Raw genomic sequence first — 20,462 nt, 5'->3', positions numbered from 1 at the left:
GAGGACTCGAGGTTATACACTCCCGTGCAGCCGAGTGGCCTGCCTGGTTCCCCGGTGATGACTCCTCGTGTCCAGGCGACCAGTCGAAGATGGATGCCGCGAGATATTAGAATGGAACATCTGATGCAGGATTTTGTTGGTAATGGGATTGGCCAATGTGGGACATTGTAGAATCTTTAAGGCTTCGAATGGGTCCGTCTGGATGCCTATCTGTGAAGGGACGGAGGAGTGAAAGTCGAACATAAGGAAGTCTATGCCTTGAATGATGGCATGGAGTTCCGCGTCCGGGATGGTAGCACATGAAATATTAAGGGCTAGTTTGCCTTGGATTGAGGGGAGGTCAGGTGATATCCATGCGGTGCCAATTAGAGGATCAGCTGTGCTTGTGTCGGTGTAAATATCAATTTCTTGGGGGGGGGGGGGGGGGGGTTTACTGTTCCAGAGGGTGTTGATGCGGGCAGCGCGGACGGGGTGGGCGTTACGTGGGTACGTGGGACGTGATGGGTGGCCGTAGAGCCCGTGTGACAGAAGGGCGGTTCCACGGAGCCAAAGGCGGTAGGATGTCGTGGGGTTGTAACGGCTTGAGCTTGTCCCAGGCAATGAGGGAGAAACCTTCAATGAGTTAATGAGCATTTATGAAGGGATTGATGTACTTGCTCTTGAATGATATTTTCCAAGGGGGGAACAGCGATTGCAGCTTGCAGATTCTCTAGGCGAGTATGTTTTGGTAGTCCACTGATGGTGCGAAGGGTGGCTCTGTACAGATTTTGAAGCGTTCTCATGTGCGTTTTGTTAAGATCGTCGGATTGGGCTGCGTAAGTTATGGTACCTATGACGACGGCGTGTGCTAAAGTATATTTATTTATTTATTGGAATACTGTCAAGGCCCATAGGGCGTTACAGATGGGGTGGGTAACAGTACTTTATGGCATGCAAAGGAAAAAACAGAATAAACGACAAGGGGAAAAGAAAAAAGAAGAGGAAATTGGGTCGCCAGCTGGTAGTCGCTCGCCAAGCTGGCCCACAAGATTGCTGCCGACCCGTAAATCACGCTGTTTTCGCTGTAGCCGACCGTGAGTTCACCAAATGAGCCGCTGACAACCCGTTTGATTTCGTTCGCACGGTTTGCGAGCACTTGGGTTTAAATGTGATTTACGCAATCCTCCGGGCGTATAAAATCCACTGTTTAATGTTGGTGCGTCTAACGGTGCCATAATGACAAAATATAACTAGCGATGCGCAAGTTCATGTCGTTGCGCAATAAACGTTCAACATCTCCTGTGAAAGAACATTTCACATTCGTGCTTTACCGATTCCTATGAATGAAGTATCAAGCACATTTTTTGGTAGCTACACCGGACTTTCACATTGGATGTTTGCCTCCTAGAAATCGAATATTTCAGGAAGGTCACTGCCACACCCAGGGCACATTAGTGCTCTTAGTCTGATGAACTCGATTTTCGGTAAATACCAAGACGATTCTTTAACGTTAGGGCGTTAAACTATCGCGGCGTGCTCTGGTGTTACCGTGGATCAGCAGACGTTGTAGTAATGGGCCGTTTTACAGACAAGTCAAATGAATTAAAACACTGCATTCGATATGTCGAGACGCCGTCGGTAGCATCTCTACGTGGCGTGGATTTCGATGAGGCAATTTTATCACTTAGAACTCCGTGGGAGATTACAATCCTCTACTTACGGCCCGCAGCTATGGTTCATTGGCTAAAGCGTTGGTCTGCCCAGCCTAAGGACGGCAGCATGAACCCAGCGACGGTGGCTGCTTTCCTCATGGAGACGAAAAGCGCAAAGGCCTGCCTGACCAGATTTCGGCGCACGTTAAAGATCCCCGGGCTGTCGAAATTAATTCGAAGCCCACCACTACGGCGCGCTTCAGAGCCCCAAATCAACCGTTTCTATAGTTAGTAACGTGTGAGCGGCGGGGGAAGCTTCGACTGCACCAGTTGAAACGGTATAGGGAGTCGGCACCCCGTTTAAGCCACGTCCACCGCAATGTCAATAAGTATACCTGTGCGTCGCTTTCTCGTCGTGAAACGTAACTTCACCAGGCAGTTTTTCGCTCCGGATAAGAAGGTACGCTCTATAGATTACCCCACCCGCATTTCCGAAACAGCGCTTCCCCCTTTATCGCGAGAAAATCGTTATGACCGCAGTTCACCAGGTAAATACTGGCTGGCTCACCCAAGACTGACGTTTCTAGGGAATTTTTTCCCTTACGAAGACGCACAAGAAAACAAAAGGCCGCGTGATATTGTACGCTACTTAGTAAATGTTCGGTGCCTTGATTTTGTGGGGATCTACCAAAGCGGGAACCAATGTTCTGCTGTGCAAGCAAGGGGAGTCGTGCAGCACGATACTAAAGCAAAGCTTTCCACCTCTACCCGCCAACAATTCATTCGTGGCGTGCGGGAAAAGAAACACCGAACGAGGATGGGGAGGGGGAGCGATGTTTTCACTCCCTGAGCACAGTGTAGATGGCGCGGCGATAGGTGTCTATTACCCAGCTTTCTCCGCGCGCAGCTGCCTGATCGCACCAGCGGACGCGCTGGAGGGACGGCTTTGTCGTCTGCTTTGGCGACGGCTGTTTTGGGCCTGTTCGGTCGTGCCTCGCCTCCATTGCTCGCTTCCTTCGCACAGCTTGATTAACATGTTAGACAGCACCTCCTGAGTAACCCGGACCATACGGAATTGAGTGGTCGTACGGCAAAGATGCATTAACAATCGGTTTGCAGGGCGAGCACAAAAAATGTTGAGACCACATACAGACGTCTGGCCCCTAGAGAAGCGCTAGTTTTTTTGCACGGCTTGCCACGAACGGGACTCCGATTCCTAAATAGGTGAATACAATTTGGTTGAGTTTTAACAAGTAGTACAAAGGGCGAAAGGAGCAAGTGGTTCTGATCAATAGCGATTATAAAAGTTCCCTCAGCTTTCTTGCAATTAATAAACTTACCAAACCAACTACCGCATTTACTCGAGTAACGATCGCACTTTTTTTCATAAATATTATGCAAATTTAGGGATGCGTTCATTACGCGAGGTAAATTTTTCGCGAGAAAAGTTTCAGCTCACAAAACGAAAGCAAGTTGGAGGTCAGAATTTTTACGATAGATTTCATGAACATAATAAACATAATACATAAAAACATAATAAAAACCCCACCGATCACCGCCAGCCGCGTTGCAAAGTGACTCAAAATGTAGTGTTTTCATGAATTATGGAACGCGCTGGAACGAGTTTACTGCTGGGTGAGAACAGGTCCACCAAAAGGTGGCTGCCGCTGTCACAGTGCGTGACATGGCTGCCGACGCAGCAAGCTAAGCACGGTTTCCTCTTTGTATTGGGAGTACTTTATGTGCATTTAGTGAGAGTTTCTTCAGCACCACTAATGAACTCATGCTTGCCGATATCGCTAATATCGGTTAGTCTGCGGCAATGACGTAGCCATGACCGCTTTGAAAGAGGTGGAAATATACGTAAGCACGACCATCGTCATCTGGACTTGGCACACACACGGCGTATGGCTGCGACAAGTTCATGGTGCGATCATTGCGCGAGAAATTGTTGGGGTGCGATCATTATGAGAGTGCGATCATTATGCGAGTAAATATGGTAGTTTAACTCGGTTTAAGTGGGAATCACGAAGTTCACATTCCGAATTGTTTCGGTGTCTGCGCTTGTGTCGCGCGGGGTTGTAGCCCCGAGATAGCATATCACGATGGCTAGGTTCAACTGTCTCCCCTTTGAAAGACGCTCCTCTGCGTTTCTCTTACGACTCTGGGCCAGGCTACGGCAGCGGCGTCGTCCGCCGCTCTAGCCCGGCCGTGGCCGACGCTGCTCCTGCGTTCGGGACGCTGCCCCCGCGAATTCGAGGTAACCGCTGGGTAGAACCTCTTCTTTCGCTCTTTGTAGGCCCACGTGTGTGAATTCAAGTGACGTCGCATGGGCAGTTGTTGTGGGTGTCGTTTGAAGCTTTGCTTTCCAACCACCTTCACAGCGTGGATGGGAGCCAATTTTTTGCAGCCAGTCTTAAACAACACGAGCGTGCAGTTTGCAGTGCGGAAGATTCATTGCAATGATTAGACAATCCATTCGTATGGTCATGCGACACAGGAGTGGTTAGCGGGCATTCCTGGTGGCGCACTCTAATGTTAACCCTTTCTTTGCCCAACGATCATTCCTAAAGTATGTCGAAGCGGTGCTGTAGCGTACTACACCCGCTTATATGTGGCCCGGAACGTACCCACAAGTTGAGAAGCGGCTCTTGGATGAGTTGATCTCGGTTCCCCTAGGGTGCTATAAGTGGTATTCGCGGCTGTGATGTTGATACTGTATTTGCCGTTACCGTAGTATTTAACCATAGTTGCTGAGTACTGGCCGTCATTTTCTTCTTTGTCGACGCCTGCAACAAAGGTATAACGCAATCACGACCACGCAATCCTTCTTTTTGCAAACAAGCTACGACTTTGCTTCGCGGATGGTCAGCGAATGCTTCGACGTTGGGTCTCGTTTTCATCCTGAATCTATTGGCCGTGCATAGACATAAGAAAAAAGAAGCAAAAAAAATGAAGGGGGGGGGGGTAGTTGCTGAGGACATCCAGTCGCAATTCAAGCGTACGTCGGAGCGGGTTCTAGAGGGGTGTCAAGTTGACATTTCGTAGCCTTCGAGGAAGTACTCAGCGCACAACCCAATCACTGAGCAGGTCACAACACAGATATTTTTCAGTATGTGGTGCATTATCTATAAAATAGAATGTAATCCTTTCCATCCGGAAACAGGGACCGCAAAGTCTGCCCTGGGTAAAAACTACAACGACTAAAATAGAAACGTGATGATCGCAAAAGAAAAACTAAAATACCTCGACCACAATGAAAACGCAATGACAGGAATGGAAACGCAGCGCCATCAATGGACCAAAATGAAACCCTTTCCTTTCGCTGATCTTTACCGAAAGCAAAGGTTTGGTATAAGCTATTGTAGGTCATTCTGTGATTATCGGGAAAGTTTACGTTCCTCAATGGCTACTCCGGACTTCCGCGGAGCGAAACACGCGCGGCCAACCCATGCCCCGCTAGAAGGTGAACGGCCTGTCCAAAGCGAGCGACCCCTCTTCCAATATGGCGTGATGGAAGCGACGACGCTGATCGGGTCCCATTGTGGCTCGATATAGCACTATAGTGTTGCGCGCACGTCAGCGCAGGCTGCACGGGGCGAGCGATAGCTGCGCCCGAAAAGAGAGTCCTCCGGAGTGTTTTCATCTAGGCTGTGTCTACAGTGCCATCCGATGGTACTGCCAGCACTCCACTATACCGACATCCTCCATCCGGTGTTTCAAAAAATAAAATTCCGCGTGTGGGACAACACCGCTATGCCTACTGTAAAATCACCCCATCAAACTAGCCTGACATAATATAACCTAACGAACACAAAGCAATTATTTAACACACAAAACCTAACCAAACCCATAAAAGTTATAATTGAAGTCAAAGGTGAAAAAAAAAATAATCGAGGCAAAAGGTGGTCTCGAACAAACGCCCTCGGCATCAATTAGCTATGATGCAACCCCTTTTTCTTCTTTTTTTTCTTTTTGACTGCTTTGGCGCATACAGAACACAGTCAGGCATTCACAACAGAGGTCAACCTGGCTTTGGTTGACGTCATGTGTTTAAAAGTTTCTTAGGTGTACCAACGATTCCATATCTTCGAGACATCCGGGCGGATTCGACATATATTTTTGATTTTCCACGTATGCACTCATTGTAGTAGCGAAGATGTTTTGATCCTTTCGGTCACTGTCATCGTTCAAGAAACACCACTACTCGTTCGAGTGCAAAGGAAAACAACAGGATTTCTTTATGCAGAAGCACAGAAGGTTACAGCGTTCCGTCTTACAGGTTTTCAACGAACCAACTGCCCCCCACTCCCCGCAGCCACGGTCCCTACTTTCGAGGGAGAGGGGGCTACGTTCCCCGGTGAAACAAGAACCATATGTAGCGCGCGCGGACCCCGCCGGTGGTCTTGTTACAGCCCCGCGGCGGCACCAGCTTTGCCTCGTCCATTCTCCCGTTTTTGCGGGTTTTTTTCTTCGTCGCGTTCTCAGACTTTGAATCCGTCGCAAGACTCATTGCCTCTCTAAAATACAGTCTCGCGCTTTGCGCATCTATGTCAGAGTATTTTGCGGCCATTCTTGCTTTCCAATTAGAGCTCAATCTAACAAGCATGATCAGGTCGTAAGGCAAACCATCATCGCTTTCAACAGGCAAGTACCGTATGCCTTGGGCATTCACAGGCAGACACTTTTTCAGGGATCGTTGAAGCACATCCACACAGCAACACCGCATCCCAAGAATATATGAATACACGCTCAATTGTTTCAGGTTTTTGCATATCAAACAGTAAATTCCCCATGGAAAGAACAAGTCATTTTCTGCCATCCATGTCTTAACAGAAAGGGTTCCAGTATGCAGATTGAAGAAAAAAGTCCTTAGGCTAGGGGTTACCTGCATACGCTTAACTTTTTTAGTACATCTTTACCCCTTCCTACTCTATAAATCAAGCGGTACATTGGTTTAAGGAGGACTACATCATACACGTCGTTATAGACCTTTTCCTATTTACTTGACACACGTATTCCCAAGAAAAGCGAACAGCGAAGAAACGGCATGAGAGTATATCTTCTCTCACAAAACCATGTAGGCCTGCAGGTATAACATTGGACGTGACTATAATGTCCGGTAATGCTCTACCCAAGCGCAATTGACCGATAGTTCTTAATGTTGGATCCTTAACATCGCGGAGAAAGAAGAAACGATTTACAATTTGAAGTAGAAGCAAGTATGCTAGTCCCAAACCTCCGTCCACGACCCTACGAAACACGTTTGTCCGGCTTGTCCGTTCCCAGATTGACCCCCATATAAACACACCGAATACACGATGCAGTTTTTGGACATTTGCTCGGGAACAGTGAAGTACTTGAATGACATACCACAGTCTGCTTACAAAAAATATGTTGCACACAGTTGTTCTTAAAATATTGATAAGCTCCACCTTTTCAACTTTTCTGCCCTGTTTTTCATTACGTCGGCTTCCTTCCTCCAATACGGATCGCTGCCTGTAAAACTCCACACCTAAGTACTTTTCCGGCGTGCTGACCCAGTTCATGTTAGCGAAGATGCTAGGGTTTGATGGCCAGTTTCCATGCCAAAAGCCCAAGCATTTTTTTCCAATTCACGGCACTCGCATTCGCCTTACAGGCTCGTTTGACAATTTCCAATACCGCATTGATACTTTCGACATCTTAACAAAAAACAGCAGTATCGTCCGCATAGGCTAAAGGTTTAACGTCTGCCCCATGAAGCCGGAATCCTTGTACGCTGTCACTGCGTAGAATGATTAAACAAAGTGATTCAATGTACAGCCAAAAAGTAACGGGCTAAGTTGGCATCCCTAGCGTACGGAGCGCTGTACTCCGATGCTTTCGCCCTTAACCGTATTTAACCTACACCCCAACGGCTGACGTTTCGGGTGGCGCTAGCTCAGTCATAAGTATTAGAATGACGTCGGATGGCGCTCTAGACACTGCGTTCAATCAATATTTCATTGTTTGTGCTTCAACAAGGGCACGCGCAACCCTTTATCCTCCGCTAATCTTCCAGAGTGGGATCTGATAAGCACCTAAAGGGCATTATCTTCACCATCGTCCCCATCTTCACTAGAGCACGTGGATTAAAGTTTGTTTGCCGAAAGCTATTTCGACATACGCCGCCACCGACGGCGCAGGTCAGCCAATACAAGCTTCGCCTCAGAACATCTTGAAGCTGTCAACTGCGACCCGTATACAGACAGCATTTCTCATTATTTTTGAGGAGTGCTACGCAGGTCCGTGTAGCATATAAATGTTTGTGCTACGCAGGTCCACGTCGATTAAAAATGTTTATATTTATCACAGTAACTCAAACAGGCATACTGCCCTACTGGCCCGACCGAAGGTCGCACCAGAAGGTCGTACCAGAAGGTCGTACCACCCCATATTATGCGCTCTTGTAATCGGCGTAACATAGCTTTCAAAAGGATTTTTATGCCAAACTCAACTGGCACTCCACTTCGCCTTCTTCATTTCAGTCCAGACAACACTGATGAAACGATGCCCTATTTCTTGATTTTGCAAATCATTTGGTAAAGTACCGCAAATAAAGTGCTGTTGATTCCTCTGTCATAGAAATCGGTAAAACACGATAGTGAAATGTGCAGCCAAATCTTCAGCTGTGCATGATTTGCGGGTCCGCTCCTGCCTTATGGGTGTGCATGGCGAGCGCCGTCCTGCTGGCGGGTCACTTCGGCAAAGGTGTACTGGCGTCATTTCCGCGGCGGCCATGACGTCAGTGAAATCTTGGTGTATCGCGGCATAAAACAGTTTCGTGTTCAATTATAAGACCAGAAAACGAACAGCCCTAAGTATAATGCACTCTTTACCAGTAAAGGTTGGTTCCCCGCAAGGAGACCTTGCGTGCAAGAAGGCAACCTTCACAGGCCACTTGCTTCATTGTAATGGCGTCATTTCCGTGACGGATATGCGTCACGCAAATGTTTATGTATCCCGGAATAAAACACGTTCTTGATAAAACATCTACAATTGCAGCTTTCGCGCGTAAACGTAGGCATCATAGTATTAACCTGGACTTAGGAATTCGCCGATAACCATTCCCAGTCTCTCCTCCTTAATAGTAAGCTCTGTGATGACATGCCAGTGACATCAGGTGACCTACTGAATTATATCCCTCGAACCATGTTACGCATTCTAATTGCAATACCATGGTGAACTCCTATTTGCAATGGGTAATAACAACTTAGCAACGGAGTTTACATGTGAGTAGACATGTTTACTTATGACCAAAGTACGCTTAAGCACAGGGCTTACTTAATTACAGTGCTTTTGTGACCTCTGACAAAGTTTAATTGAGACCAATAAAAAAATTACTAATTTCATCGACGCAGCAGCACTCGGTCTTCTTCTTGTGTAATCTCTAACATGCCTACCCAAGTGGGTCTTTATCCCTTCCCTGCCCAACAAAACGATTTTAGAAAGAATGAACAAAAGTAATTAAATTTTGTGTATTTCCCATTCCTGGTGCTTCGAGAAGTGAAAATGGAGAGATCAGAGTATTTCACACCGAAAACAAACCCACACTTATGCGTTGGCCGGGCTGGGGTGGGCTGGTCTGCGGGTAGTAAGAATACCTTAAAAACGGTATCAGGCGCACAAAAGCTGCCTTTTTAAGTTTTATATTGTTTTCTGGAGTACTTATATTAGAAATAAGATTTCGTGAAAATGAATAATAATGAAATAATAATTATTATAATTAATAAGTATCATAAATATTATTATCACACGTATTTACGGAACCAGGGGCGCTATTCCAGAAGGCCCGAGTTCAGCCTATTCCCGAGTTTCCAGCTGCTTGGGCAATGAAAGTGTAGATAGTGGAGCATTAAATACACCTCGAGCGACACCACCGGAATCACGCGCAGCACGCCTGGAATATTCAGCGCGCTGTATTTGGGCCGCTTACGTTGATAAAGTACGGCTTGTGCTATCTACCGCATGCAGCGCCATCTGAAATCGATCGGCAATGCCCATTCCCTAGCACAAACTAGATAACCCAACTGCTACTTTGATATCCCCAGCCTGGCTGTTGGCCACTCCCGGCGCGGGGCGGTCCGTTTTTCTCGGTGTTCTGTTCTTCCACTGAATTATGTTTGCTACTTGGATTGAGGTAGTCCCAGTGCAGCTCTGCGTAAGCACGAACCAAGTAATCAAAGGGGACCACTGTAGCGAACGGAACGCGCCCTGCCCCCGACCATCAATTATAGCTTTTGTTTACGGTTTGCTTGAGTGTGCATGGCGGGCGCTTATCAGAAATCGTCCTGTGTCAAGAGCGTGTTTGAGCATTGGCGAGTGCGTTTTAGACGTTGAATTTGTGTCATCTGTTATAGACTGAGTTTTCTCGGCGTATGAAGAAGGCTACCGTGGGAAAATCGTCTCATCTTGGCCTCTCGTATCGGCTTGTATAACATTGAACTCCTTTTCAGACCGAACACCCCGCGATTGTGGCACCACTGGCTGACTGTGGTTTGGGGACTTCATTTTTCTTTTGTGCTAAGTTCTTGTCGCGGCTGGCAGGCATCAAATGACGACTTCGTGGCTACGACGCTACGCCCACACAAAGTAGACGCCATGGGTGGGTGTGGCTTCGCTTTTTACGCCGGCCCCACGAATGGGCTGGGTGTGTTTGATTGACATTAGAACTCGGAAAAAAACTCGGCCATGGTTTTGCACGGCCGGTTGATCTCGGGACGCCCGTGGTGGCAGCTGCTGCGCAGTGGTATATTTTTATGGTCACTGTAGCAGGCATATTTCTACCCCGACAGGTCTTTTAAACAAATGAGGATTTTCGAGCTCGTTTTTAGCTCTCGAAAAGTGATGAGGATAGGTTGTGCAGTCGTCTGGCGACAGACCCCCGTTTGCGACGACTTAAAGGCGGCTTTCGCTCCATGACCGTCGAGGAGCAAGTGTAGTGGGCGCTGCGGTTTTACGCGACGGGTATCTTCTACGGAAGCGTTGGTGGCGACCGCACCATCAACCGCCACCAGCCGACCGTCAACCGGTGTGTGCGCAATCCGATCAGAGGAGACGTGTTTCCAAGACCTCGAATATCTTTTAGGTGATTTGCCGGACATTGCTTCCACAGGTTCCTACAGCGCGTCTATCCGTCTGCAGCCGGAGCGGGTGCTTCAGTTATTGTCTACTCGCAGAACAGTTTCGAGCGAAGCGTTGCATCACTGTGCGTTTTGCTTGTCATCAGCGCGGCAGACTGACTCCCTCGATAGGTTGCATGACGCTCATTTTTTTGTGAAACGGTTACTGGCAGGACAGCTTATACGTATGACATATACAGTCAAGGAGACAGTCGACGCACCGATAGCCGGTTGAGGTGGCTTATTCGAAGGGGTGAAGCCGATAGTAACGCAGGCCCGAGCCTTGAGGTAACCCATCTCGTTTCTCGCGCATTCCCCTTATGGGGTTCATCTTCTTCCCCTGATATGTCTTTGGCGCATATCCTCGCGACTGCATAGGACATAATCCTACCTTCTTCTGCCACATGGTTGATGCTGGTACGGCGCATACCCCGATAGCTTGATGGCTGGTTGCATCTGTAAACAACGACGCGTGCCTATTGTCGGAATAGACCTTTACACATTTCGACGAGTTTTGTTCAGCGTCACCGTCGTATGGCAGGAAGAGGAGCACGAAAAGCGAGTAAAGGAGAGAGCTCAAAATTAATGTAACCGCCTGACGCCAGAGGGAGGGCAGGCGGGAGTGGGAAGGGCGCGAAAGAAGAGAGGGATATGAGTGGATTGAACACTGAAAAAAAACGACTGTGGAGAGCTTCTTCGAACAAAAACGGTGAAGAGCAAAATAAAATAAAGCAAACAGATCAGAAAGTTGTTGTCCTTGTTGCTATTCCTTCCTTCGGACCACATGGCCACTTGGGGGGTTGGCCCCAAATTAGGAGCTTTCAGGAGCTAACGTACCCGGCTAGCAAAATTCATAACACTGAATCTGAAAAGTAACAGTTGTAGATTAGTGAGTTCAGGGTGAAGCCTGAACGTGATGTCACGGGACTAGGACAGGTTCACAGCACCCTCCAAGAACCCCGATTCTAGGGAGGCTGTGGCGTGTTCCAGTCCTCTTGCACACCAAGACGAACAAATGAAATAGAAGAAACTGATGGAAACAGTTAATAGCAGAAAAGAAGCCGTTTAAGTTAATCCGTGCCAAGAGACAAAGAAACAAATGCGAGGAAAAAGGCGCAAGTACAATGTATTAGAAAAGAAGTTGCTAATACGTATCGCCAGGATTCCGCCCTAAAAGCACGTAGCCAGACTGTACCGCGCCAAGGAAATTTTGTGTCGCAAGGAGGACGGTTTCGATAACGTAATACGAGCAGGAACTGCTTTCAATATGGCGCACTTTCATCACCAGCTGTCTTTTTTTGCCAGCCGGCCATAGTCACGTGACTGCACTGTCCGCCCCCGACGGCAGAAACTACTCCTTAGGACGAAAAATATCAAACAAAAAGCTCACATGAACACGTGGAATGAAAAATAAAGTGAACTTCGTAGTGAAATACAGAAGAATAAAGTTTAAGTACAATAAATTAGAGTAGTTGGATTTGTGTGGCACCAGTAGCCACCAGTGCAGCAGAGGAACGAGAGCACGCACTGAAAGATCTGCCACGCCCTAGTCGGGCATCCTTGGTACGCTCTGCCCTGGACCGATTACGTCACCTCAATAATCAGCAAATAGCATGAATCGCATTTTTAAAGCCTTTTAACCCTGCCCCGAAATATTATCATGAGCCTATTGTTAGCACCACAGCTCCGCCTTGCCCTAGTTTCGCTCAAACTGGGGACTTCTGGAATAGCACCACAGTTGAAGATTTAGGCGCGACAAAAGATTACCAACGAGCCAGCACAAAACCGCGAATACAGGAGACACCAAGAAAGCTAGAAAAATTCATTTATCGCTACCGCAGCAGAGCACAAGCGCGCCACCCTGTACCGCCAAGCAAAATTTTCTTGACGACGAAAGCCCAGCCGACACATATGTTTGGGTGTGTTTTTCCAGTGTGAGGATGGAACGCACACGAAGGGAACGAGTGTATTTTTTACCGATCATGTTTTTCCATGTCCTGCAAGTCGTGTCTTACGCTTGGTACCCAGCAAATACGAGAAAAGCAAGAAGCAATATCAGTTATCAGCTTGACGGCGGCTAGTGTGATCGCGCCGGCTCGGGCCCCGTTTTCATCTGCGATTTCTCGTCCCCTGGTGGCGAAATGAGTGAACTACCGAAACCAAAAGTCTCAGAAACGTTCGCAGCGACTACCCAGGGTAGGAAACCAAAACCGAAACAGGTCCCATTTATAAAAAGAATTTGTTGACCCGCAGGTTCGTTGGCCTGGGCTATAAAGGGTTATACAACTACCGACGCTTAACGTTCTGACGTGTCCATGCATCGCCTGCCCGTATCCGGATATGCAGGGCAGCTTCTAATTGCACCGCCGGTTTTCTAAAACGTCACCCCAGCCATGCAACTCGTAATTTGAACTGCTAGATTAGCCCTAACTACTAGCTTCAAAAAAGTCGAATTTTCCATCTGCCCCATTCTATGGGGGCGATTTTGCCCCTACTTCGTTTTCGCCTTGCACAAGGGTATAGTGCTCTGCCGGGGAGCCGCTTATATCTATTTTACCAGTAGGGTCCCTGCGCCACGAAAGCACACAAATGCGCCAGTTCCTATAAACAACAACGGTATACACGCAGCTTGGCAACCGCCTCTGCAAGGACAGCCGCCAGACCCTATCTCTAAAACACATATAAACATTTTTGGAGTGTACTCCGCCAAATTGTAAATGACGAGGTTCCAAACATAAGTGTGACCAATTGTTGGGTGCCATTTTCTAGTTTCAGCCTAGTTTCTCTATTCTTTGAAATCTAGGTAGCCGCTTAGGCGCTTAACAAATACCCTTGTAAACACATGAAGGCCGCAAGGAAGAGCAGAAACCTGTTTTCATTTAGCTTGAAGAATTGTATCCAGCAACCGGCTCGCTCAGCCCTTACGGCTCTGCGGAACAAACGGCAACGGCAATGGAACGTACGCACACGGACTACAAGGGTTGTCAAGCGCCGGACACACGCATTGACACGACCACCTCACATTATTTTGCAAACGACGTAATGCGTACAGCTTTCAAACCCACAGCATCGCAGTGGGTAATAACCACTTAGCAAAGGAGTTTACTTGTGAGCATGCATGTTTACTGATGAATAAAGTAACCTTAGCCAGAGGGCGTACTTAAGTACAGTGCTTGCGTGACTTCTGACAGGCACTTGTCACTTATCTGAAACAAAATAAATACGATTCTCTTATACACAGAAGCCTCGTCATAGACATGCGGCTATGCTTCTGACGCTACCACATCCATGACATGAACGCTCCGCTGTGGCGCAGATGTCACAGTTCGTGCGCACGTGATTTCGGCGTTATTCGCCCCCTCGTCGCCGTTTTCTCTTATGAACACTGAATAGAACAGCACCCGTGCGCACGAAGCTTCGGCGCCTGTTAGAGCACATGTTAGAGTTCAATTTCGCTATCTGACATGAGCGCATTAAATTGCTCACATGCGCGTTAAGTTGCAGCGCTAAATGTTTAAATTCATTTTCCGCATATAAGTGAGAGCGTGCAGACTATCTAGCGTGGCAAGTTTTACACGATTAACGAGGCAGCAAAATAGCTGCTGACTTCGCTGCAAATGTTGTTGAAACACGATAGTCTTCTGCCATAACTGGCACGTAAACGCCTCCCAGTTAAATCTGTCAGCGCACCACGGCTCCAGCCATCTATTGGAACCTCTCGTTACTGTGGATTATTGAACAGCGCCAGAAGATCTAGGTGAGCTTGACCAGTTTTGTATTTCTGGGACAAAGTTTTGTTTTCAACGCGCATTTTTTATTTGCTCTCGCAGATATCAACACAGATCTCTGTTCAATTAAAAAAACATTGGGATAGGTTGCGCATTGATTTTTGCCTTATTTACGCCTAATGTTTTCTTTTTGCTCAAAATAGTCGACAGTTATAAAGCATATGTTACAAGATTTAGTGATTGGGAAGTTTGGGGCTTTATGAGCTTATCGTTAAAACATATGGGTAGATTTTGGCCGGATTACTGAATCACGGGACAGACAGACAGGCAGACAGACCGACAGACAGACAGACAGACAGACAGACAGACAGACAGACAGACAGACAGACAGACAGACAGACAGACAGACAGACAGACAGACAGACGGACGGACGGACAGACGGACCGACGGACAGACGGACCGACGGACAGACAGACAGACAGACAGACAGACAGACAGACAGACAGACAGACAGACAGACAGACAGACAGACAGACAGACAGACCAAAATTTTTAAGTTTAGCTAAGAAAGACCATCCTCTTTAAGAAACAAATCGCAGCCTCTACCTACCAACCCCGTCGTCGTAGAGCCGAAGGTTCGCAGTTTCCCCAGAGGCTTTCTTCTCGACGGTGACCGTGACATCGGCGCCCAGAACAGCGTGAGCGCACTTTGACAGAGACACCCGTAGACCACCGTCAGAATACTTGCTAACCCTAGCAGGCACTTCGGGCACTATAGACACGCTTTCGATACTATAGGCGGACAGCCCTTGACGCAGACCCACGGGCCACGCAAAGCGGCCTCCGAGAGTTCCAGTAACGTTGCCGTGGGTCTTGCTCCTAGTAGGCTCGCTGATGTTCGGCCAAACCTGCACATGGCGGGCAATGTCGTTTCGTTTATTAGAGGCCATGGTCAGTCGCGTATGGGGACTACTGGAGTTGCTTTTAAATATCTGTAGGTACAGCGGCTCTCTGTATAATAAAAAAGTTTTTTGTAGTAGTTGAATAGTTAGGGCAAGTTCGCTGCAGCGCCCTTGTCTAGCGGTGTAATAGGCGCGTATGGATTGTGTGCGGCGGTGACAAGAGAGCAGGCGAAAAGAGGCCGGACTAAAAGGGCACCGACATAACAACACGTGTCGTTTTACCACAGGGATAAACAACATGCGAAACAGGGCACGCCTAAGAATGGCACTAAGCTGACAGAAGGGCAAAAAGGCAAAACGGTACAGGGTCAAAACAACCCCCGCTCATGGGATAACAAAACCAGCAGTTATCTGACAGCTTGACGAATGCAAATACTTTTGAAGCCCTAACTGCTTTCCATCAGTTACTAGTTCTTTATGTCTTTTCGTCGCAACAAAATTTCGAAATTTTATATAATTGCATGAACACCGCATCCAAGACACTGCATTTATTTGCTATTCATGCCTACTCAGTGTAATGGCGTACTACAAATTGCGCAAAGCCAAGACTAACAAGTATCCACACCTGTCATCTGACGTCCTCTATTCGTCTCACCTTCACGTTTCGCGCCGAACGAACGGCCTTTGAGAAGTTCTGAACATTTTCGCTTCACCCTGATGTGCTTTCCCGACAACTAGCGGTTCACTTATCTTTGAGTGCCTCCAACATTTTTCGCCAAGAATATTCTCTTTCACTTTCATCATTCAGAAGGGGGGTTTGAGAATAATTAGTTGGAAATAAACGCATACCTAAGGCAGCAGCTTTAAAATAAACAAGCTACACGAATGAAATCCGCAAAGTAGCTACGTCTAGCCGTACATTATTACACCGTACATAAGTTATCGTTCCATAGGCCGTATCTACACACTAACATTCATACACTATTATTGCCTAAAAAACATGTAGTATAGGTTGGAGTAAGAGTTTCAGAAGCCATTACACAATTTTTCTTAGTTTCCAACAACATAATTTGCAGTTTTAATCCCTTCGGTGTGGAAAAAAAAGTTTACCGACTGCAACACACTCCGTATTCTGTTGGGTGTTGCATGTTTCTGCAAGGGTGTGAAATCGTGTTCAGGGGCAAAAGAAACAGGGGAGCTAGTGGTCGACCTAGCTTCTTCCGGTGTTGCTAAGTTTTACTCGGTTTTGCTGTGCTTTGCAAACATTTGTTAGGCTTTGCGATGTTTTTCAAGACTAGGCTAAGTGCTGAGGGTGAAGCCAAGTTTATTCGGATTCTACTAGGCTGTTTTAGTCAGTCCGCCATACTGATAGTGAATCGCAGGGGGAAACAAGCTCTAGAAAATCCCCCAGCTCCGCTGTTTCTCCAGCCTTTCACCAATAGTGCTAGCGGCGCCAATTGTTTTTTTTTTTTGCATTTTGCAGTCCGAAAAAAACCATCACCTTTAAGGTAGTATAGAAAGAGGTGCGTATACGTATGCGCTCCTTGAGCTCACACTCTTGCAGGTGTGAAAGCCGGCTTCATTGTCATACTCAGGAGGAACTTACAGAACTCACGGCTACGAACCGCCCTCACCTCATCCATGCCCGCATTATGGCCATGGGCAAAACAAGGTCTGCACTCCTCACCTTCGCCGAACCCGCGTTCCTTAATATATTAGGTTGATTGAGAAATGATCCGCCTCCGACCATACCGCCGAGTCCTCCAAACCTGCACATGTGCGGCGATATCGGGCACTCCCGATCCGACACCGCAACATGCCTGCATTCCTCGCTGGAGGGACCCCACTCAAAGGCCCACCTCGACTGCCCCAAGCACTACCGACCCACTCTTCCCCCATCTAAGAAGCGCCTGCTTAACTTGACCAATACCTCAAGCCGCCCAAGCACCGATTCTCACGATTTCCCGCCGCTCCCACCACCGCAGGCATCGCTCACCCAGAACCCTACCTGGCTTCCCCTACCACAGGTGAGCTGGTCAGCTAAATTACTCGCACCTCCCACTGCTCCTACACCACCGCCCCCTAACCCGTCTAACCCCTCATCATCCCTCCACCCACTCACCGCCGCCCTCGAAAAATTCCAACAACACTTCCAGAAACAACTTGAAGAACTTGATAAAGAAGTTGGCAACCTCATGGGACTCCGCCATGCGCAGCCCACCCCTCCCCCCCTCTCCGAGGACCGCATCATCGAACGTGTAACTGAAATTGTCAGTGCACGCATGGCCGCCCAAATTGAAGACGCCGTAGCAAAAGTTTTAAACGCCCAAGCCCAAACCCATGCTCCTCTCGTCAACAGCTTCCAACTTCTCACAGAACGCCAAGCCAAATTTGAACTCGCCCTCCAACGCATCCCGGACAGCCTCTCCCTTTCCTCTGATAGTCCCCCTACGAAACCCAAGCGCCACCCGTATCATGCCTAACATCCTCATTGACACCATAACTGTCTATCAATAGAACTGCCGCTCGTTCAACAGCAAGCGTTTTCAACTCTCCCTCTTCACCCAAAACGACCCCCCCCCCCACCACCGATGCCGTCTCCCTGCAGGAAACCAAAACCTCCACCTCCCGCCTATCACAATACAACGCCTTCACGCAAGACCCCCAATCCCGAACCGCCATCCTCGTTCATAACCCCCGCACGGCCCAATCGCACCGCCGCAGCCAAACAATCCCCCACACTTTCGTCGAAATCATCTCGACTCGCCCCACACGTCCGAGGGAATCCATCCTCAACATCTACAGCCTCCCAAACGACCACCTCAAGACAATAGAACCCCTCTTTCAAGAAGCGGTGCAGATAGCTGGATCCCACCCCCTTCTTGACCTTGGTGACTTCAACGCCCCTCACTCGACTTGGGGCTACCGCTACGCCTCGAAGAAGGGTACCGCATCGCTCCAGGCCAGCCAAAATCACCACCTCGTCCTCCAAAACTCCCTAATCGTCCCGACTAGAACCGGCAATAGTGTTAGGCGTGACACCATACCTCATCTGACCTTTACCAGACACTGCCCCAACGCCCAGTGGCACCGGCTTGACGAAAACCTCGGCAGCGATCACTACCTCATCACTCTCCGCGTACCTTTTGTTCCAAACCCCTCCGCAGAGGCACCGCACGCCTCACGAACTTGCCCAACTTTCGCAAGGATCCCACCTCCTTACCACCCATTGGCGACAACCTGGACAACTTGGCACAAGCCCTAGAACAGAGGGGTTGCGCCCACACTCAATCTATAGCCGGTATTCAATAGCGTGGAATGCATACAGGCAACCGTGATAGTGCGGCGCCATATCTTTGGCAAAGCGTCCGTTGCTAAAGCGACGTTGTGCGCACGGGCCCCAGATCAGGCGCCCCTCTTCTTCTCCATGCCTTCATGGCGGCCGGGCAGGCCGCGGGCCGTGAGTGACCTTGGGTTCCCGTCCAAGGCGTTTGCGAGTGATTCTTTAGTCAGTTGTGCCGCGACGGTGTTGGTTACGCGAAAAGCCACCATTCCGCTCATGAGTGTGACAACCTTATTTGCAATTCATCCCCAGCCTCCGTGCACACCTACGAGCGAGTGCTAGCCGGTCGTGGCACAAAGGCTGCACCGTGAGCGCAGTGGTCCGTTTGACTGCAAAACTGCATCATTACCAAACTGTTGCCCTCTGAACGCAAAGTAATACCTCGAAGCCAAGTGCTGTTGAGTGCAGCACAGTACGATCTACCTATCGCCAGACGCGTATGAAGTTGCCGCCGCAGTACGGCTGATTGCCAGCCGCCGCGCTCTAACGTGAGACGTGAATTGTTCCGCAGGGTGTGAAACATTTAGCGCACGCGAAAGCCAGCACTAAATCGGTGTACGCGTGAACCATTTCTCCAAACAAATATTTGGTTTTTGTACTCAACCACGTATTAGAGGGCACCTACCAGACATAAAGTCGTGGATGCGTTGCGCGTGCATTTCCGTCGACATCCGCGGCGGCAGCCAAATGCAGTGTCGGAGTTGTGCTGCTTATACGCGCCGTTCGCAGCCGCGGTTTCATCCTCCGTGGGTTTGAAGTGCTCGAGCGTAGGTAGAGCGCCACCAATAAATTTTAGTGCGAATAATATTATATCTTTTGATGCCACTACCAATAACCGGGCTGAAACGCAGCAGACGATGAGCGCTGGTGTTTTTTTTTTCTTCGAGATGCGGGCGCAAAGCGCATTCACTGGCACGGTGGCCACCGACATGGCGGTTTTCACTGTGGCCAGGTGGAGAAATCGCCCGCTATACTTTTCATTGAATACCGCCTATAGCCCTCACAGACGCCACGCAGGCGGCCGATCCACACCTCCTCCACATGTGGAATGCCCGTCAGGGCCTTTCTAAAAGATGGAAGCGCCAGCGCCGCAATCACACCCTTAGAAAACGTATACGTCACCAGCTTGGCGATCGCTGCGCCGCCTGCCGCCGCTTCACCGCGGCGCTTACGGGATGTCCGGAGCGCAGCTGATAGCGGCCCACGGTGTGTTTTGGTTCTCTTTCGCTTATTTTTGCCTTTCCGCGCCATAAACATCATGTTATTCTGATGTCTGTAAGCAAATAGTACGTTTAGGGCACTTTAAAAAGCAGCTGCGTCCTGAGTAGAGTTGTGAGAGTGCTTGAACGCCGACAAGAGCTAACAAGGGACGCGGTACTGCGCGCTTCTTCGCCGCTCGTACGGGCGCCGGCGACGGCAGCGGCATATCACCACTGTCACCTCCGAATATCTCAGGCACAAGTGAATTCTATTGACGCTCGTTTAGACCTGATATTGGCACAGTGAGAGGTAGGTTTCGTTTTGCAGCGCGGACAACGAATTCGGCCTTGTTTTGAATGTATACGTCGTCCAAAAATATCATTCGGGGAGGTGATTACCGAATATACCTGGCAATAATTTGTGCGTTTTATAAAAATAAAGGCCACGCGAACATGTTGAGTATGCTTCAAGTCTATGGGTAGTAAAATATGTGCCCACTTTAGCCTGATAGAAC

The 20,462-nt window shown here is 48.6% G+C and overlaps 1 protein-coding gene across 1 annotated transcript in view; it reads right to left on the bottom strand.

Moving 5' to 3' along the window:
• LOC144153970 (uncharacterized) overlaps nucleotides 1-20,462 on the bottom strand; it is a 98,190-nt gene that overhangs the window by 18,716 nt on the left and 59,012 nt on the right. The window contains exon 4 of the mRNA XM_077685773.1: nucleotides 15,114-15,411. Within this exon, the coding sequence (XP_077541899.1) occupies nucleotides 15,114-15,411 (298 nt within the window). The remainder of the gene's footprint in view (nucleotides 1-15,113; nucleotides 15,412-20,462) is intronic.

This window comes from Haemaphysalis longicornis, unplaced genomic scaffold (assembly GCF_048455015.1).
Source record: "Haemaphysalis longicornis isolate Haplotype H1 unplaced genomic scaffold, Haemaphysalis longicornis Haplotype H1 scaffold_9, whole genome shotgun sequence".
NCBI lineage: Eukaryota > Metazoa > Arthropoda > Arachnida > Ixodida > Ixodidae > Haemaphysalis > Haemaphysalis longicornis.
The sequence above is the reverse complement of the archived record's forward strand: the minus strand, read 5'-3'. Positions and strand labels throughout refer to the sequence as shown.